This window comes from Gymnoscopelus microlampas, assembly GCF_963454915.1.
Source record: "Gymnoscopelus microlampas genome assembly, chromosome: 11".
Classification (NCBI taxonomy): Eukaryota; Metazoa; Chordata; class Actinopteri; order Myctophiformes; family Myctophidae; genus Gymnoscopelus; species Gymnoscopelus microlampas.
In genome coordinates this window covers 38,055,780-38,074,565 of record NC_139948.1, presented here as the reverse complement: position 1 = coordinate 38,074,565, position 18,786 = coordinate 38,055,780, and the positions used below count along the sequence as shown (strand labels likewise).

At 45.6% G+C, this 18,786-nt stretch overlaps 1 protein-coding gene across 1 annotated transcript; it reads right to left on the bottom strand.

Moving 5' to 3' along the window:
- Positions 1–3,067: 3,067 nt before the first annotated feature.
- On the bottom strand, positions 3,068–11,101 carry metrnla (meteorin like, glial cell differentiation regulator a). Its single transcript, XM_084071955.1, has 4 exons — positions 10,634–11,101; positions 8,445–8,836; positions 4,091–4,150; positions 3,068–3,957 (listed from the first exon to the last, which is right to left on the bottom strand). Exons 1-4 carry the CDS (start codon positions 10,723–10,725, stop codon positions 3,644–3,646), a joined length of 858 nt encoding a protein of 285 aa, XP_083928081.1. The 5' UTR covers positions 10,726–11,101; the 3' UTR covers positions 3,068–3,643.
- Positions 11,102–18,786: the final 7,685 nt, after the last annotated feature.

Here is an 18,786-nt window from a genome sequence, read left to right as displayed (position 1 = left end):
GGGACATTCTGCATAATGAGTACTTTTTCTTTTGGTACTTTAAGTATATTTTGATGCCTAAACTTTTACAAAAGTCAATTTGGAATACCAGACTTTTACTTGTAACTGAGTATTTCTAGACTGTGGTATTGATACTTTTACTTAAGAAAGAAATGTGATTACTTCTTCCACCACTGGTCCACCAAAAGGGCACATTTTGTTTGTATTATTTGTCAAGGTGAAAGCTACAGTCAGTATAGTGACAGGGGGTTATTGTGTCAGACTGAAGGTGTTAGGATTGCAGTGCAGCTGCAGCGAGTTGTGGCTCAGTGTGGGTGGCGGCTATCTTGCTGCTTGGGCGGTGTGTTTATGTGTGCTGGGGGTAGGGCCACGTGCACAGCGCGCGCGCACACACACAAACCACAGAGAGCCTATTGATTCCATCTAATCAAGGCGGTGTATCTGCGGGGAGGCTGCACACGCGTGTGTGTGAAGTCAACACATTCTTCACATTCCAGCACTTCCCAAAGAGAGAGAAACGCTAGCCACTACAACACTGATCTCACTAGTTCCTCTGGCCTCTCCACTCTCCAGGGGTCGTCTTTTACTCTTTCGCTCCATTGCCTTTATTGCTGCCAAGTGACTGTGCAGTTTGCTGCCATGGCACTTTTCAACACTACCAGCTTTTTCTTTCTCTCTTGTAATTCCACCCACGAGATGACCGTTGCCTGCCTCCTCCTGGGCTGAATCACACGGACGGCAGAGACAGTGCACATATTCATGTGAGGCTTGGACCAGTCATCCCCAACTAGACTGAACCGGTCACTCTCCAGTCTCCACTGGACCCAAGTTTGACCTTTTCCATGAAATCACATCTCATTGTATTGAAGAAAAAAAACAAGAAAAGAAAAAAGAAAGGGAAGTGCACAGTGAAGACATTTCTATCCAAAATATGAATGTTAGGGATTTCAAATAGCTGGCATGCAAAAAATAGGCAGCATGAGATGATGCGAAGCACCAGGCACCCTTGCGTTCATTGCCGAAATTGAAATGGCTCAAATTCAAGATAATAAGTTAAGGAGCTATTACTAATGATTATGTATAAGTATGGCTGCATCCCTGCCAGAAATATCCCACAGAAAACAGTTGGGTCACTGTCCACTGCCCACCAGTTGAGAAACACTGGTTTATATCAAGATTAGTGGCTTTATCTACATGGATTGCATACTGATCTGTGACAGCAGTAAGTCATGTTTTCACCCTCAAGTCCTTATTCATTATCACACTGTATAATGATGGCCACGTTTTTCTTTTTTTTCTCTCCTCTTTTTTTCAGTTAAACTGTATGAAAGCAAAGAATTATTAAGTTATTGTCGGCAAGTGTTCGTCGACAACCTTTTTCCACTGACGAAAACTAAATAAAGACGACTAAAACTAAGACTAAATATTGATAATTCCGTCAACAAATAGGAGAAGAGATCCAGGGACAAAAGACAAGTCATTTTATGTTTGGTTGCACTCGGGTGTTGTGCTCTGAAAATAGTAGATCTACAAGCTCACTGCGATGCGTTGTGAGCTTGTAGATCGGTTATTTTCAGCATTCAAAAAAGAAGAATCAGTCATTACGACGCCATCAAGGCCCGCCAAAATACATTTTAGTCAACTAAATTAATTGTAGATTTAGTCGACTATAATCTTATGATATTTAGTCGACTAAAACTAGACAAAAAATAAAACTAAACTGTGACTAAAATATGACTTAAACTAAATTGAATTTTATTCAAAAGACTATGACTATATAAAAAATTGCTGTCAAAATCAACACTGGCATGCACAGGGGGCACAATCCTTCCATAAGGATCTTTGCTGCCACCTGAAGACTTTGGCCATCTGTCATCAGCAGCTGCTGCTTGCAGGCCACACTGTGACAGCAGAGCAAGGTGGCCTGGATGGAAGAAGGGAGAGAGTTCTGACCAACAGGACAGCTGGGCAGATGAAGACGCTGTCAACGGCCAAGCAAGCAGCCAAGGAGGGGAGAGGGCCTCCTCCCCTTCCAAGGCTCCTAGCACGAGAGCCAGAGTGAGAAGGTTCACCGCACGGCACCGTTACTATAGGAACTCTGTTTGCATTTCCCAGTGAGCGATTCCCGGGGCCGCTGGCTTTCAGCTGGAATTCAGACGTTCAATTCAAGCGCACAGGGCTGTCTGGAATAGCAATTGTCTGTATTGGGCCAAGTTATTGAAAGGCATTCTAGGGCGCATTTCCGTTTAAGGGAAAAAGGCTGGCAAAAAGAGCCCCGGCCATACACATTGGATGTTATCTTAGCAGGCCTGGCTTAATGGCAGCATCATCTGTTGCAGCGGTAAGGTCTAGAACTTTAATCCTTGACTCATTCCGAGGGTTTGAGGTGGAGAAAATTAAAGGCCTTCATTTTTTTTAAAGAGGAGCTGTACTGTAGCGACTCTCCATGCCAATCAAAACCTGGACTGCGGTTGGGAGAGTGCTTCTCTCTGGCCTGTGCCCGATCACAGTGCTGTATTCAGCTCCATCTCCTGTCCTCTCACTCTCTCTCCTACCGGGCGGCTGCACTGGAACAAAGAGCTCTTTCACAGTGACCTTGACACACGGCCACCCCCATCACCACAGGAACCAATGCGGAGGAATCCACCCCAGCTCTCTGATATCAATCTCCCTCCCTCCCTGGCAGACGGTACAAGACCAAGACTGAGGTGAACCATAGAGGGAGGGATAACACACTCATAGAAGAGTGCGTCCAGGAAAAAAGGAATATGGAAATAACTTGTTAGTACCATAATGAAGATTGCATCTGATCATCTCTCACTCACTACATGTTTGTAGCTCTGAGAAATACAATGGCTGAATTTAAAACCTAAGAAGAAAGTGTGGGAACATTAACGTTTGAGTTAAAAACTAAATATTGTTAGCAATAGTCAATCCATTATTCTCAATGCAAAACTTGATAAGCCAAGCTTTGACTTTGAATTTGCCCAGGCGATATATGCCCTCTATGTATTTAGACGGCTGTTTATTTCACACAGAAATAACACAACCCCAAAAAACACTGTGCCAAGGAATAAAATATTTTATTCACAAGGGGAAAAAAGTATTTTTGTACAATTATACTGCCTGAACAGCACATTACATTCAGGCGTTAAATTGCACATCTTTTTTTATACAAAATAAAAATAAAAACAGGCTTTCACTTTACATTTCTGTCATAAGAAATAACTTCCAAAACTGTACATCAAGCTTTTTACAAAGCACTTGGAGCTTCCAATTTACAATGTTCATTCACATTTTATACACACATAAACCAAACGGGGGTCTGCTACATTTAAAACCCTCAAGAGTTCCTCTTCTGCGAACATGGCAGTCCTAACACATTCCACATTGGCTCACGGTTGGCTGTGAGTGCAGAGTCCAACCACCATGCTGCTTGGCAACATTCAAGAGCTCCGTTCTCTGTCTCAGAACAATTCATGAGACAGCAGGAGAGGAGAGGGGGTCTGGGCCTCGCGGCCAGTCTGTCAGTCTAGCAGACTGTAGTAGTCCTCTCTCCTCAGGATCAGTTCTGTGTTTAGCTCTCCTCCCTGTCCTGGGAGGACTTGTCCCGTTTCCAAGCGTAGCCAGGTACACGAGGGAGTCAGTCAGTATCCACGTGACAGGGGTTGGTCCCCTGGCGCTGTGCCTCAAGGTACAGCCTGAGGAAGTCTTTATACCGCGGAGCGCAGCCCATCCACGCCTCTCCAAACCTCACTGTCCCCGTGAAGAGGAACTCGCCCTCCCCAGACTTGACGCCACATTGGAGAGGCATCTTCACCTGGCCGGTCCATCTCCTTGCCCTCACACCTCCGGACACAAACACCCGGGTCTTCTGTCTGTATAGACGGCTGATGTCCACAGTGACGGACGACTGCTCTTCCTCACGCTGAACCTTCTTGATGCTGCCCCGCGCCACTGTAAACCGGACAGGAAGACTGGGTTAGCATACTGGCGCACTGGTTCTATTATGACTGGTGCTTTACCTGGTCATTTTCCACCTATGCATTGGAAGGAAGGTCTGAATTTTGTAAACAGCGTAACAACTTACCAAAGTCACTTGTGCAGACTGCTAAGAGCGTCTCAGCATCTGTGCACGGCTGGCAAGGAGCTGCGTAGAGAGGAAGATTGAGAGTGGGTTACATTTTTGTACAGTATTCCACGACGACTACAAAAAACAGAGGAAAACTTTGATTTCTGTAGCACTCCCTGCCCCAAGTAGAACTATAAAAAAAAAAATCTAACTGCTCACAATTTTCCACATTTGGCAACACAGCTGTGTGTGCTGTGGACGGCCAGGCATGTGGGGCACGTGGTCTTGACGCATGCACCGGGTCACGGTAATTAATTTCCGCCCCGTAGACGGTTTATTTATTTATGTGGACAGCAGAACGGGAGTCGGCTGTCATGAGCTCTGGGTTTTACACCAAACAGAGCTGCAGAGCCTGCTGGCAGTAAAATAGCTACTCACTGATCATTAAAAAAATGCCGATGTGTGTGTGTGTGTGTGTGTGTGTGTGTGTGTGTGTGTGTGTGTGTGTGTGTGTGTGTGTGTGTGTGTGTGTGTGTGTGTGTGTGTGTGTGTGTGTGTGTGTGTGTGTGTGTGTGTGTGTGTGTGTGTGTGTGTGTGTGTGCGCGCGTGTATTGTCCCCAGGGATCACCTCGTTCACCCGTCCCTACCAGAACAGGAACCCTTTGACACAACAAACGAGAACCAGATGAATGGGATGGCATAAGGAGAGCAGAGAGAAGGAGGGCTACGTCTTTGCTTTGAGCAGTGCTGGTGCTCAGTAGGTTTGCTGGGACCATTGACAAAAGTCTCCAAACAGCAAGCGCACCCGTCAAGTGCAACCTCAAGTTGAGTCAATTATAATGTCACCAGTACACAGAAGAATCCAGAGTATTAGTTTGACTCTGATGGAGCTAAAATGGGCCCATATGGGTCAACAGTGAAGACAGCCAGGAAACAAGAGACCATTACAGAAGAACGCTTAACAGTCAAAACAACAACAAAAAAGCCCACATTACCACCTCTCCTCTCCAGCACCGCTTCGTTTGAACCATAACAAGAACCTCTGCCAGAGGGCAAATAATTGGGCGGTGGAGAAAAAAAACGAATTAACTGAAATAGCCTCCACTGTGACCAGACCTTTGAAAAGGTCTGCCCTATAGGCCAGAGTTCACCTTTGACTGCAGCGGTAGCAGCGTGTCAGCTGGGTCTGCCTAGGCTCCAGGAGGCTTTGAGTGTTTTACAACAGGAGAAAGGGCCCCTAAATGAGAGCAGTCAAGTCAATGATTAGTTGACTCAGGTGGCCCTGTGGCCAGGCCTGTGGGGGGATGCCTTTATTAGTCCTGGACATGGTGCGTTTTTAGCGGCCAAGCGGCCCACAGGGGCAGGTGGTGAGGTGGGGACTAAAAGTGAAGGGTGGCCAGGCCAGCCAGCAGTGGGCTGAGGGCGTGGTGACAGTCAATACTAATCCACTGCCTGTGAGGGAGACCGATTAATACCGTTAGTCCAGGTGGATGGAGACAACTGGTAAAGACGTTTGCACACAAAGTCCATCTAGTATCAGACTTACTAAAATTCATAAACGCAGGTGTCTGCAAGACACCTATGCCTCCTGAGACTACATTAAGACACAGATCCTGAAAACACATCTTGCAATGTGGAAGAGGGTGCGACCTCTGTCATATCTTGGGGGCAGGGGAGGGGGCTTATTTTTAGCTGGCTTGTCTGAAGTCAGGGGGCATGAGGGCCGAGGGGAGAGCATGTCTTAGGTCAATTTGTGTTGCAACCCAAGGCGCCGGGCACATCACCGGCGAGTTCAGAGGTCACACAACCACAGGGCTTGGGAACAGCTGGAGAGTAGGGAGAGTTCAAAATGGCCAACCAACCTCGCCCCGGAGCCTGCAGCACAGAGCGGGACTCTTTGATGTGAGGTCGCCTGCTGCCTCGGCATCAGCAGAGCGAAAGCCGGGAGGCCTGATGTTATGATTTATCGTACGACAGTGTCAGGCGAACGGAAATAGAGGATATACAAGCTCACAATATGCCGCGTCCGCGATGAGTTGTGAGCTTGTAGATCAGCTGTTTGGAATGCGCGACACCGCCGCACGACAGAGTGTATAATTAGGCCTAAGGGTAGGCCCAAACCCAAAGCAGAGCAGAGCTCACATGTCAAGACATGAAACAGAACCGCAGGAATGGGCTGGCAGCCGAGTCAGCATCTCTCCCTGGCCCAAACGCACGCTGCACCACTCTGATCGGAACCACTTCATAGGACCCGAGAGAGGGAGGAGGGAGGAGGGAGGGGTGGAAGGGGTGGAGGGGGGATCGACAGCGTCCCTGCAACATCTGGGCCCAGATGAATTCCGACCTAATGGAGCACAACTCAGTAATACCACTCAGCACAGAAGAGAAACCACTTCAAACAACGGGGAGGAGAGAGGGATGATACAGGAAGGGGTAGAGGAATGAAAAAGACAACAATAAGAAGGAAAGAAACGGACTGGAAAGAAACGGACTGGAAAGAACGAGCGGAGAGGACGAAGAAAGCAGGTAAAGAAAGTGACGTAGAAAGTTGCAGAAGATGGAGAAACGGGCTCATTGAGCTCGAAAACAAAAGATCCTCCCAACATCTGGCGAGAGAGAAGAATTCCAACCTTACGAAGAGGAACTCAAACCCGGCACAGCGGGTCAGAGAGAAGAGGAAGGGAAAGAGAAAAAAAAGAACGAAAGAGTGCAAAGAGAGGGAGAGGGAGTGAGAGAAGCATGCATCCACCCGTCCAGGGACCCTGCGCCAGAATGCACATGACACAAGACTGCTGTCTCCGTGAGTCATCCCGGCGCTATGTCAGGCCTGGCCAGCCACATCACAACAACACTGGCTCATACCACAGAGCCGCTGAGCAGAAGAAAGTGATCTGCTCAAAACAAGTCCTCAAACCCTCCCCACCTCTGTATTAAAGCCTGATGCATACATCGTCGCACCACGGTGTCGCTGGGAGAAAATGACTGAGTCGCTTGAAAATCTGTTGTTGACAATCTGCTTAAGTAGAAATTGGACTCAAGCCCTCGACTATCACACTCTCTTTCTCTCTCTATTGTGCCAGATAATAATGTATATAGGATGTGAACATGTGTGAACCCAGAGAAGCGGTGAAAACAGACGTGGGCCCGATAGCGCTTATATTATTGCTTTGTGTGGGGGAAAAAGGAAAAAAAAAAACACAGTCGCTGCACATTTGCGCAGCTTGAAGCTGGGTAGGTTTGGCAGGTACACAGCGTGAAAATAGAAGGCTGTTTTTAAAAGGGAGGCCCTCTGTTTGACTGCGCCCCCCTCTTCACACAGAATCATCTAGGACAACGTGCAGCTCAGCAGCAAAATTCGCGAGTCAACTTTGGCTCGTTGCATAACTAGTTATTAAGAACCATCTAATGCGTGCGTGTGGAAATTAACCGTGCAAAACATCGACATTTGATCCAAAAGGAACGTCAAGTTTCATAAAGACTGCAATCCATGGGGGATTATATGTTGATACCCAGAGTGAGGCTTTAATATTGCAAAAGAATACAAGGTTTCAAAAACAACAATTGGGAATTAAACAGACAAATAAACAGATTTGAGAGAGGAGGAGCGATCTGTTGAAGCAAGCCTACTATTTCCAACTAGTGGTGAGTGCAACTTCATAAACCTTTCCACCAGTAGATGGCTGCATTTAGTGTACAGCAGGACACAGAGACAAAGCCAAGCAAACCAGATTCTAAAGGGAATCAATCAAAAGCGGTCTGCAGAAATCTTTGACATCTTAATTAACTACCTCTCTGGTCCCTATTCTGGGCATGTCATAATAGGTTAACATTTTGCAGATCTAGCAGATCTAAAAGCTCACACAACACATCGCAACGCTTGTGAGCTTGTAGATCGGCTATTTTCGTTGAAGAGATTTGGTTTAGAGGGGGAAAAGGAAGGACCATGAAGTACAGACCCCTGGGGGACCCAGGTCAACAGGTTTAAAGGAGTAGTTCACCCAAAGAATTACCTATATTCTATCAATTACACACCCCATGAAGCCTTGAATTCATGGATTTCCTTATTTTTTGTCGCATTTCGAAGCCAATAATTTGATGACCGGGAGTCTACCTTGTGTCTCCTTCCGGATACATTAGTATCTTTCGCGGGTAATCAAATTATTGGCTTAGGAATGCGACAAAACAAAACAAAAATCCATGAGTTCAATGCTTCATGGGGTGTGCAAATGATAGAAAACAAGTCATTCTTTTGGTGAACTACTCCTTTAAGTGGTTAAAAAAAAAAAAGGAAAACAACAATGATAAAGTATAAGTAGGCCAAGTATAAGGTTCTGCTGTAATGCAACATCATCATAAGAGCCAAGTATCTCACCAGAAAACGAGTGGACATTTGCCCCCGCCGGCCTGCTGTTGACCAGCTCATACTGGAAGGACGTGATCCTTCGGCTGATGTCCATGTGCGGAATGGCCTCGATGAAGAGCGCCCCCTCCTGGATGCTGAAGCAGTGCACCTTGCCCTGGGCCAGGTCCTGCTCACGCAGCAGTAGCCGTAGTTTGCCGGCCCGGTCCAGGTAAATATTGGTTCCGTTGGACTCCGTGGATGGCTTGATGCACACCGAGAGGAGGGACGCGGCAGGGGATGCCGTGTTGGGCCGCAGGTTGACGATGATGGCCCCCGTGGGGTACAGCCACTCCAGAGAGCCCTGGGAGCAGCGGAGGTACACCTGCTCCACATCCCTGGCATGGCCCTCGTGAGTCAGACCGCTGGAGGACAGGAGGGTGAGAGCATAAACAAATCAGTGGAATTTAGTTGAAAATTGTGGACAGTGATCAAAAACAATATCTTAAGTTATACATATCCTGTCTATAACCTGTACCCTTTCCTTGCAGAGGTACATTTTCAGTTAGAGTCAAGTTCCACTTCCTGTGTCACAAAGCTTTGTGATCAAGCCTGCCGCGCCAAGAGTGTTAAAGTCATCATGCTCTGGTCAGTTTTAGCCCGAGCTGACCGTGAGCCAAAGGGGAAGTCAAGGTGAAGGCCCCTGGCTGCCTGTGTGTGCATGGACATTACACCACATTCCTCCTAAAGCGTTAGGCTAAAGGCCCAGCAGTGCACAAGACCGGCGGCATGACCAGTCACGAGCCACTGCAGCTAAAATGACCTCAGCTCCCCAATACAAACTCCCTATAGAACCATTGTTCCCCTCCAGAGCTTTGGCAAAAATGTGCCACTGGCTGCCTGCCTTTGGGAAGAGTTTGGAAGCAGCATTGGATGAAGGAAGGTGACACACGGGGGCCTTCTGAACAGACAACGGCAGCAACAGTAGCTGGGCCTGCTGCATGCAAGTGCAAATGAAGGTCACGCACCGAACCTCCCCTTGCATTCATGCCACCAAAGAGAGTGGAAGAGACTTGTCCAGGCAGCACTCTGGACTCTGGCGCCAGCATGACCAAATGACTCCCTCCAGAACTTAATGCCTGGTCAGGATTCGAAAAAAAAAAATCCAGCCTGTCAGTCATCCTGTGGCAACGCCATAGTCAGGAAACCAGCAGCATTCTATACCAGCGTGCGGATGCCAAGCCAGTGGTTGGACTCTAGGGAGAAACACCCAGTTGCTTGAAAATGAGATGCTGAAATTCAAATGTTGCCATAGATCTTAAGCAACCCACGATGGCACATGTTGAGCATATGCCGCTAAAAGCCCCATAACCAGTTTCTCCTCAGCATGCCTCTAATTAAGACTTTTTTAACTTCATCATCTCTGCATGCAATTAGAGGAGATTAGTCAAGAGTATGTCTAATGAACAACAGATTATTGGTTATGGGCTCAAAGTGCTGCATTTTGCCTACTCCTTCTGACTGGGGGATGAAAAATTAAACCACACGTTTTGAGGCACATGCATTTAAGTGCAAAACAGATTTCTGCAGATGTTGCTTGGATGGGATTTTCAAAGAGGTGAAACTTTCCACCATGTGTATTCAGTCTGCATTGACAATCATTCTTATATCCTGCCCCCCAAGAATGATAGAAAACAGAAAAGGAATCACATGAATCCAAAGGCTTTGGAGTAGAGCAGGAATAAGCAACTTCTGAGCATTTCATAGTGTATGGCTTTAGCTTATGTATTATCCTTATTAGGCTTATAAGTTATTAGAAACAAATCGAAATGATTCTCCTCTCTCATTAGGCTATAAAGAAATGGTATCATAATATTTGATCACAAGATATCTTGTGAGGCACCAATTAATTTCATCATATTTGAAAGTGTTACTACTTACATTGACTTAAATAACAAACAAAAAATGAATGGAGAAAAAAAAGGATTACAACGATACAAAATAAATGAACAGCTTATATTAGCTTGCTTGGCATCCTATGTGAAATACAATGTATCTACGAAGGACTCTATACGGCACAAAGCTGATGAATAACTGTCACAATCGGTCACTGATAATCAAGGCCATTTTACACTTTCATCCCATTTTACCTTACTTTATTCACGTCAGCTCTAAAAGAAGAAGAAGGGGGAAAAAATAAACGAATCTTTCATTCTTCTTACCTGCCCTTCCAACTGCACTCGTCGCTTGAATATTGGCAGGATACAATCCTCAGGAGATGAGAGAGCAGTAGCGCCAGTATCGGGGTGAGCATGTTTATCTCAACCACCGCTTGTTGCTCCGATCGCAACTAAGTAACTTTCCCTCGGTCTCCTCAAGTAAAACAATACGATCCACCGGCGGAGCTCCGTCTACACGATGTCTCCATGTGTCCGGAGGTCTGTATGATACAATGTGTCCGGAGGTCTGTTGGATACAATGTAGCCAGAGGTCTGTTGAATACAATCTGATCGTAGATTTCTCTGCGGTTGGTAGTAGCTTAATAACTACACTGTAGTAACGCATCCAGCCCCTCCAGTGCACACAGCTGACAGCCCTCCTCCTACAGTATAATATGTTGTGAGTTCCTTTACTTGACTGTCTGGCGGTGATTACTCTCCCCACGTCACACCCCATCCACACAGTGGGTTATCACGCTTGCGCACTGCGTGATCCCACACAGTAAAAAATACCCATAAACTCCCGAGAGTATACAAATGGAACCAAATGGACCCCTAAGGCTGGTTCTCAAACTTTTTCAATGTCCGGGACCCCCAAATTTACATGTATTTGGCCGCGGACCCCCATGTGAAAATGTTTGTAAAATTATTAAACATTTTCAAAACATTTTCAATATTTTTTAATTATTTTCAAAAATAGCAGATACAAGCTTGTGAGCTTTAGATCTGCTATTTTTTAATAGCCAACGTATAAAATATGGATAAAGTGGTTAAGATTATTGTGATGCTGTAACACATTTTGCTGGGGACTCCCTGGAACCCCCCCCCCCCCCCAAGGACCCCTGGGGGTCCCCAGACCCCACTTTGAGAACCACTGCCCTAAGGGTCCAACATGTAAAATGGTGGTTTGGATAAGGGATTGGCAGCGAATTTTGTGTATATAAAATTGGATTTATGCTCACTCAGTTTTAAGATCCTGTTTGATTTTATTTCATACATTATACTGCTACACCAGCTTTGTATTATAGCCCCTTGCATGTAGTTTAATTTGCCACTTGTATCAAAACTATTTCAATTAGCTCTTGAACTTTATTGTGTTACCCTCTTCCTGTTCTTTGAATTTCTGTTGTTTTTAGTTATTCAAATAAATGTAATCACTTCATTGATCAACTTGTTTCCAAATGCAACACAACTTGTAAATATGGTCATAATGCCATATGGATGGATCTACTTCCATTTGATGCATCAACATGAACCAATGGTGGAAAGTAACTAAGTACATTTACTCAAGTACTGAACTTAAGTACACATCTTTGGTATTTTTACTTTACTGGAGTATTTCAAATTGTTAATACCTTTACTTCAACTTCACTACAAATATTGTACTTTTACTCCACTATAATAATTTGAAACCTTTAGTTACTCGTTACTTTTTGATTATTATTACAAAACATACATTAACCACTTCAGCCCTAAATATACCCTGTACTGTATATATTTCGGCTATTTGTAAATAGCCAATACAAGCACGTGTCGCGGCGCCACATGTTTGAGCTTGTAGATCTGCTATTTTCAAAAGATTTTCATACATTTTAGACATTTCAAAACTTGTGAAATGGGACATTCTGCAGTACTTTTACTGTTGGTACTTTAAGTACATTTTGATACCAATACTTTTGTACTTTTACTCAAGTACATTTTGAATTCCAGACTTTTACTATAGTATCAATACTGGAGTATTGATACTATTACTTAAGTAAAGAATGTGAGTACTTTTTCCAACATGCACGGCATGGGTTAAACACAAACCCCCGGCCAACGTACGTGTTCTTCCATTGAAACGTGAAGTTTAGCGCGTAAAAAGCTGTGTGTGTGGCATCATGGGAAGAGAACCCGTTAGACGAGGAAAACCAGAGATGTTTGTAACTGCTACTTTTCCTCTGATTTCTTTGGACATGGAATTGGTTGTGACTGGTTTCGGCTGTGCACATGTTCACACATGTTGGAGTGTGTTGCTCTGTTTTGTCATTGCCCCACACACTGCAGGCATGCTGTTGCAGTCCACACGGTGTTACTTCATGTTGTAATGGAACCGCGGCTCATGTCTCGACACGGTGTCTGAGAGATGCATCACAATGACACCTGCACAGTTACACCAGGACTACACCTGTATGTGTTTTTCACAAGTGTGTGTGTGTGTGTGTGTGTGTGTGTGTGTGTGTGTGTGTGTGTGTGTGTGTGTGTGTGTGTGTGTGTGTGTGTGTGTGTACATGGCACATAGTGGCGCACAGACAATGAAAACAGTGTCAAAGACTCCAGACTGTGTCCCTCCACCCTTAAAGCCAGCCCTATACTCTTTCCCACTACTCCAGAGTCTCCCTTCCTCCGCTCTTCTTGTTGTTATTGCAGTTGCTTCATCACCGTCTCCCCGTGTCAACTCAGAGTTTTCCTCTCAATCTCCACCTGTCATCCATTTCAGTGGAGGCAGGGGGTGTTGGGGCAACAAGGAGAACCAAATCCCTGACAGATAGCAGGAGGAGAGAAGAATGTCAGTTAATCACACATTGCGTAACTGTTGTTGGTCGTAGACTGAAACTTGGCAGAACAACACACACTCAAATGGAGGTGTAGGCTAAATTGATTCAAAATATATGGTTAAAAACATGAAGCACGAAGCCTAGAACAGTGGGCCAGAGACAAGAACGGGAGTAGAATGCAGATAGTGGTGGTGGGGTGCTCCCCAGGGGTTGGGGGTATGGAGGGGAGAGTGGAGAGAGTTTTGGGGGAAGGGTAAAGTTGTTTTTTGTCAGGCCTGTTGTGCAGATCCCTTGCCGAGCGTGACTCACTGTGCCCACAACCAGGCCCCAGGTGGAAACGCAGACATAACGTAGATTGCACCTCTGGCAGGATGTGATTCTTTGAGTGCGTGTGCGCATGCGTGTGCATATGTGTTTTCGTGTGTAGCCTACTCACGGAGCCTTGTCAACGCCTGTCCTCAAATCCCTTCATTAGTTTGAACACTGAGCAGCTCTCTTGTGGTTCCTTACAAATTGTTCCTATGTGGGTAAATGCAAAACCAGGCATGTATACAAAACACCTGCGGAATGGAATCTGGGCTCGTAAGAGAATTAACCCATTGTTCGGAGTGGCATTATCTCTTCCTGGTGTACAAGATTATAATGCGCGTTGAACCATACTGTTAGGGATCATTACTGTTGAAAGAGTTAATTTTCAACATGCCTGATAACAAGTGTTTGTTTCACGAATACCTAGACTGCTAGTCTACTGTACCTGTTTGCTTATGTTGAATACATATAAACAGTATACTTAAGCATTGCAAGCATGTAGCTATATCTGGTGGTATGCGTTGGCAGATTGGAAGGTGCTGATTCTATCGAGAGAGGCGGTCTGCCTGTCAACATCCCTGTCTGGCTCCCTTCCAGGCTGTCACAAATGCAGCGGTGCTCAAAGCCGTGTCCATCATTTTTCACATTCCTCTCAATAAACAAGAAGAAACCCTGTCATTTTAAGTGTCAGCCATTATCTGAAGACAGGGGTGTTTGCTTTCATTCCAACACCTTATTCAGCGTGGTCATATTATGTGATAAAGCTGCGGACAAAGGTTTGTGGAGAACTTCTGATGTCATTCAGACGGGATGCTAATAACCGTGCTCCGCATTCCACCACTGCTGACCTCCTTCAATCATCAGCCGTGCTCCTCGCTGGTTATCGCTGCTAGTAAAGCATTCATACATCCAGTAAAGCATCCATACATCCAGTCAGCGTGAAAATATGTGGGAGGAAAGCAGCACATTTGAAGAATGCAGCAACTGTTGCGTCTCCCTCAAAATTCTCTGAGGTCTTTGCGATCCGAGGAAGACAAAGCTTTCCTTTTTGTTTTGTACTCGATGATGATGATGATGATACATGCAGTTATGACAAAGAAAGACAGGGAGAATGCAAAAAAAGACGATTGTAATTTTCATAGAATTACTGGATAATGCCAATGCTGGAGTGACACATCCGAATTTGTGTCTTGCGCTGTATTGAACCAACCAAGACTGCAGAGAGAAGATAGATAAGAGCCGAGGTCACTGCGGACTTGGCTGCAATTATTTTCAGGAGTACATGCTGGATTAGGCCTCAATGCAGTGACTTGCAGGAGTACAAGCTGCATTAGGCCTTATGTGAGGGCTGCCCTGTAGCCCTCTCCAGCAGGCCTCAATGCAGTTGTTTTCTGGAGAACAGTACAAGCTGCATTAGACCTCAATGCAGTTGTTTGCTGGAGAACAGTACTGTACAAGCTGCATTAGGCCTCAATGCAGTTGTTTGCTGGAGAACAGTACTGTACAAGCTGCATTAGGCCTCAATGCAGTGACTTGCAGGAGGAGAACAGTACATGCTGCATAAGGCCTCAATGCAGTGACTTGCAGGAGGAGAACAGTACATGCTGCATTAGGCCTCAATGCAGTGACTTGCAGGAGGAGAACAGTACATGCTGCATAAGGCCTCAATGCAGTGACTTGCAGTAGTACAGTACGTGCATGCTGCATTAGGCCTTGATGCATTCAAGCTGTATCCACTTCTCTGCCTTCTTATCCTGCTCTCAGCGGCTCATATAAATCTGAGGACTACAGCTCTGTGGGCTCACAGGAGGAATTTGGGTCAAAGCTCTTTCTGACAGGGCGCTCACCCTAGCAGGTGGGGGACTCTCATGAAAGCAGCGCAATAAAGGCGAATTCAACTGTTCTCCCTGCCTTCAGATTTCACAGGGATCAGAAATGGCTTAGGGCCTGCGGATCCAGGTGGGTCGGAGGCTTGCAGAATTAGCCGATTAGCTACCCCTCGTGAAGAGCATAACCTAGCAACAGTATGACTGTGCATGAAGGAATGGCTAATAAAAAGCAGGGCTACAAGAGAAGAGGAAATATTGCAGCTAAAATCAATCAAGTTGCTGTTGCAGTAAAGGTGGCTGGTGGTAACTCCACAAATGGAAGTAGCCGTGTAACAGACAATCTACAAGATCACAACGAATTGTTTGCCTATTATGGCATGCCCAGAGTAGGGACGCTAGGGTTTATGTGGTTAAAGGCACCCCTCCTTCCTATACTGTAGGCCAGTGGTTCTCAAAGTTGGGTCCGGGGATCCCCAGGGGTGCCCATGCAAAATGAGTTTTACCACTTTAACCCAATAATAATAATACATTGGCTATTTGAAAATAGCGATCTACTGTACAAGCTCACAATGCATCGTGACGCAACGCATTGTGAGCTTGTAGATCCGCTATTTTCACAAAGAAATAGCGGGGGAAAAAACAAATCTTGTATGGAGTCCCTGGCACAAAATATGTTCAGATGGGGGTCTGTGGCCAAATGCATATTAATGTGGGGGTCCTTGACTTTGCAAAGGTTTGAGCACCACTGCTGTAGGCATGCAGGGTGACTTCCTCCCTCCAGATTAGCCTCTGTGTGATCTGCTTCTCATGGCTTCCTGTAGAGAGACGGCGCTCTGGCCCACGACGTCCCTTCTTCTCCACGGCCCCCTCTGGGACCAGAGTTTCCTTGATGGGTACACTCATTCCCCCGATACGCTGGATCAGCCTGGGATGCCTGGGCACAAAAAGCATCAGCCATTAGCCCTGCTGATGCTGGGTGACAGCCATGGTAGTTGTAGAGACTGAGGGGGGGGGGGGGGGGAGACACAGCGCTTTCTTTTTGTTCAGCCTTAAGTTCTCTCTCTCTGGCTCACACATGAGATCAACTCCCTCTATCTGCCCACAGGCTTTGGCATGCTTCCTTTTGCAGCACTGAGGTTCTAGCTCTCCCAAACTGTTTTACATTGTGTTTAAATGTCTATGACAACATTTTAACAATTGGCAATCCATAAATGTTTTAGAAAAAAAAAATCCCTATTTTACATTGACCAATGCCAGTTCCTGTGTTCAATCTTTTTCATGAGTTTGGAATTCCCAGAAAAAAAAGGCAGAATAGATTTTTATGGAGTTGTAACATCGCAGGGGAACGTTGTCTGCATTCGATCAGAGAAGCAGTTATCTGCCAGTCATGAAGAGTGCTTGCCAGACTCCTTGTGGCTGCTATAAAGAGAGCCCTTTATTGGTCAACTATGGCTATGTTTTTGATTTTGGTTTCTTCACGCTCTTAAGTTCTCCAAGGAGATACCTGTCTCACTGACTCCATGTGGGTTTTAAGTGTTCCGAGTAAATAAAAAAACAAACATATTTACACCATTTACCATTCTGCCTTGCGAGGGCGTGCTCAAAATGCAATAAAACGATATAAACACGTTCTCACTAGATGCACCATCGAAACACAGCCAGCCAACAGGCAAGGCTCTTTTAGTTTAACTGACATTAACTAGACCATGTGTTTACACAGGGAGAGAGAGAGGGAAACGAGGGAAAGACGAGGGCAGGAGAGGAGAACAGTTAGTCTATTGTGTGTCCATCCACATTTTGCAAGTTTTATATAAGCACATGGTTCGCCCTGGAGAGACAATCAACAAACTATTTTCGTGCACAACAAATAGCCCAATCTTGGCGTCAAACCCTAATGCCAAACACTCTCCATGGAAATTCAGCAGTGAGTGGTAGTATGGTGTATGGAGCAGAGTGATACAGAGGGGGTCTTTAAGATTCTTTGGCAACCCTTTGAATGGATCTCATTCTGCCCGTAACAGGAGATATATTTCGGAAACCAAGAGTTCCGTTGGTGGCGCGGTCCACTCTGAAGGTGATACTCTCGCAGTCTTCTGATTCGCTAGCTGGTGACAGCCCCTGGTTCACATGTGACAGGAGGTGGCATGGCTCGTGGGAAAGGTAGGGGTCATGGGAAAGGTAGGGGTCATTGGCGAAGACTCACAGCTTATATGGCTGAATGTGAGGTCACTGGTTACACACATCCCTACAGGTATGTACAGAGAGGCACGCACACACACACACACACACACACACACACACACACACACACACACACACACACACACACACACACACACACACACACACACACACACACACACACACACACACACACACACACACACACACACACACACACACACACACACTTATCTCTCTCTTTGCCTCACTGTCATGTAAAATCCACGCATGACCTGAATGCTCAAGCGAGAGCCGGAGGTTAGCATGGTTCATTGCGCCTGATGCCTCTACTTGGGACAAGCTGGAACCTCTCATCTCTAGTTTTACATGCTCTGCACTACAGCAACATTGCCGGCGCTTTTAATGGTCCGCCGGGATGCTGCAGGTGGTTGGCCACCTGTTCCATTCACCTCACTCACAGAGAGCCCACAATGACAGCTAAAGCGAGATAAAGTAATGAAATATTAGCCAAATTAATACAGGTGTTATTGCAAGTAATGAAGTGGAATTTCTCCCCTTAAGGGCACTGCCACCCAGATAGTAGGAAAGTTTTGTTACATAATTATGGTTCGGCTACGCTGTTAGATTCAGCTATCGAGTTGTGAAATTAAGTTATTATGTAGTTAAACTTCCTCATAAAACCTACTGGCATCCCAAAAGCTGCTTCCTCTTTTCATAGTGCGATATAAAGTAATTACTGTAGGCTATATCTTGGCTGTATCACTGTATCACTATTTGATTAATAGTGTTTTTACTTCTCAGAGCACAGAACATCTAATTATAATTTGATTGTGATCCCCTCAGTACTGGTTTCTGATGTTTTAGCACGACCACACCACCCATGGCAAAATTGAAACAGACAAGCACGTTGTTTTTTTCTAAGGAAATGCCCCTCACTAAAATAAACGGAGCAAAGGCGGAAACTTTAGTAAGGCGAACTCAGCAGTTGTATTAAGGGGAACATTCCTCTTAGCTTTACAGGCCTTAGTGCAGTTTTAGAAGGGAGCAAGCTGGCCGTCTCAGAACATAAAATGGCCACATTTCATTATCATTTTCTTCCTTGGCATGCTGTGGAGGGATCGTCTTTCTGATGAGGAACGTGGAAGGAAAAAAGTACTGCAGAGCTTAACTGCACTCAGCGCCAAGGCCTTGCAAAATACTTAATCCTCTCCTCTGGTTTTGCAGTCCCACATGAGAGAAAAAAACAACAGAGAACATGCCAAGACCTGAAGCATGACGTTTATGCAGAGCCGCAACT

Coding starts and splice junctions, on each gene's coding strand:
- metrnla (XM_084071955.1), bottom strand. CDS start 10,725: ATGCTCACCCCGATACTGGCGCTACTGCTCTCTCATCTCCTGAGGATT. Junction 4,151..8,444: donor AAATGTCCACTCGTTTTCTG/GTGAGATACTTG, acceptor CTCTCTACGCAG/CTCCTTGCCAGCCGTGCACA. Junction 3,958..4,090: donor AGTCTGCACAAGTGACTTTG/GTAAGTTGTTAC, acceptor TCCGGTTTACAG/TGGCGCGGGGCAGCATCAAG.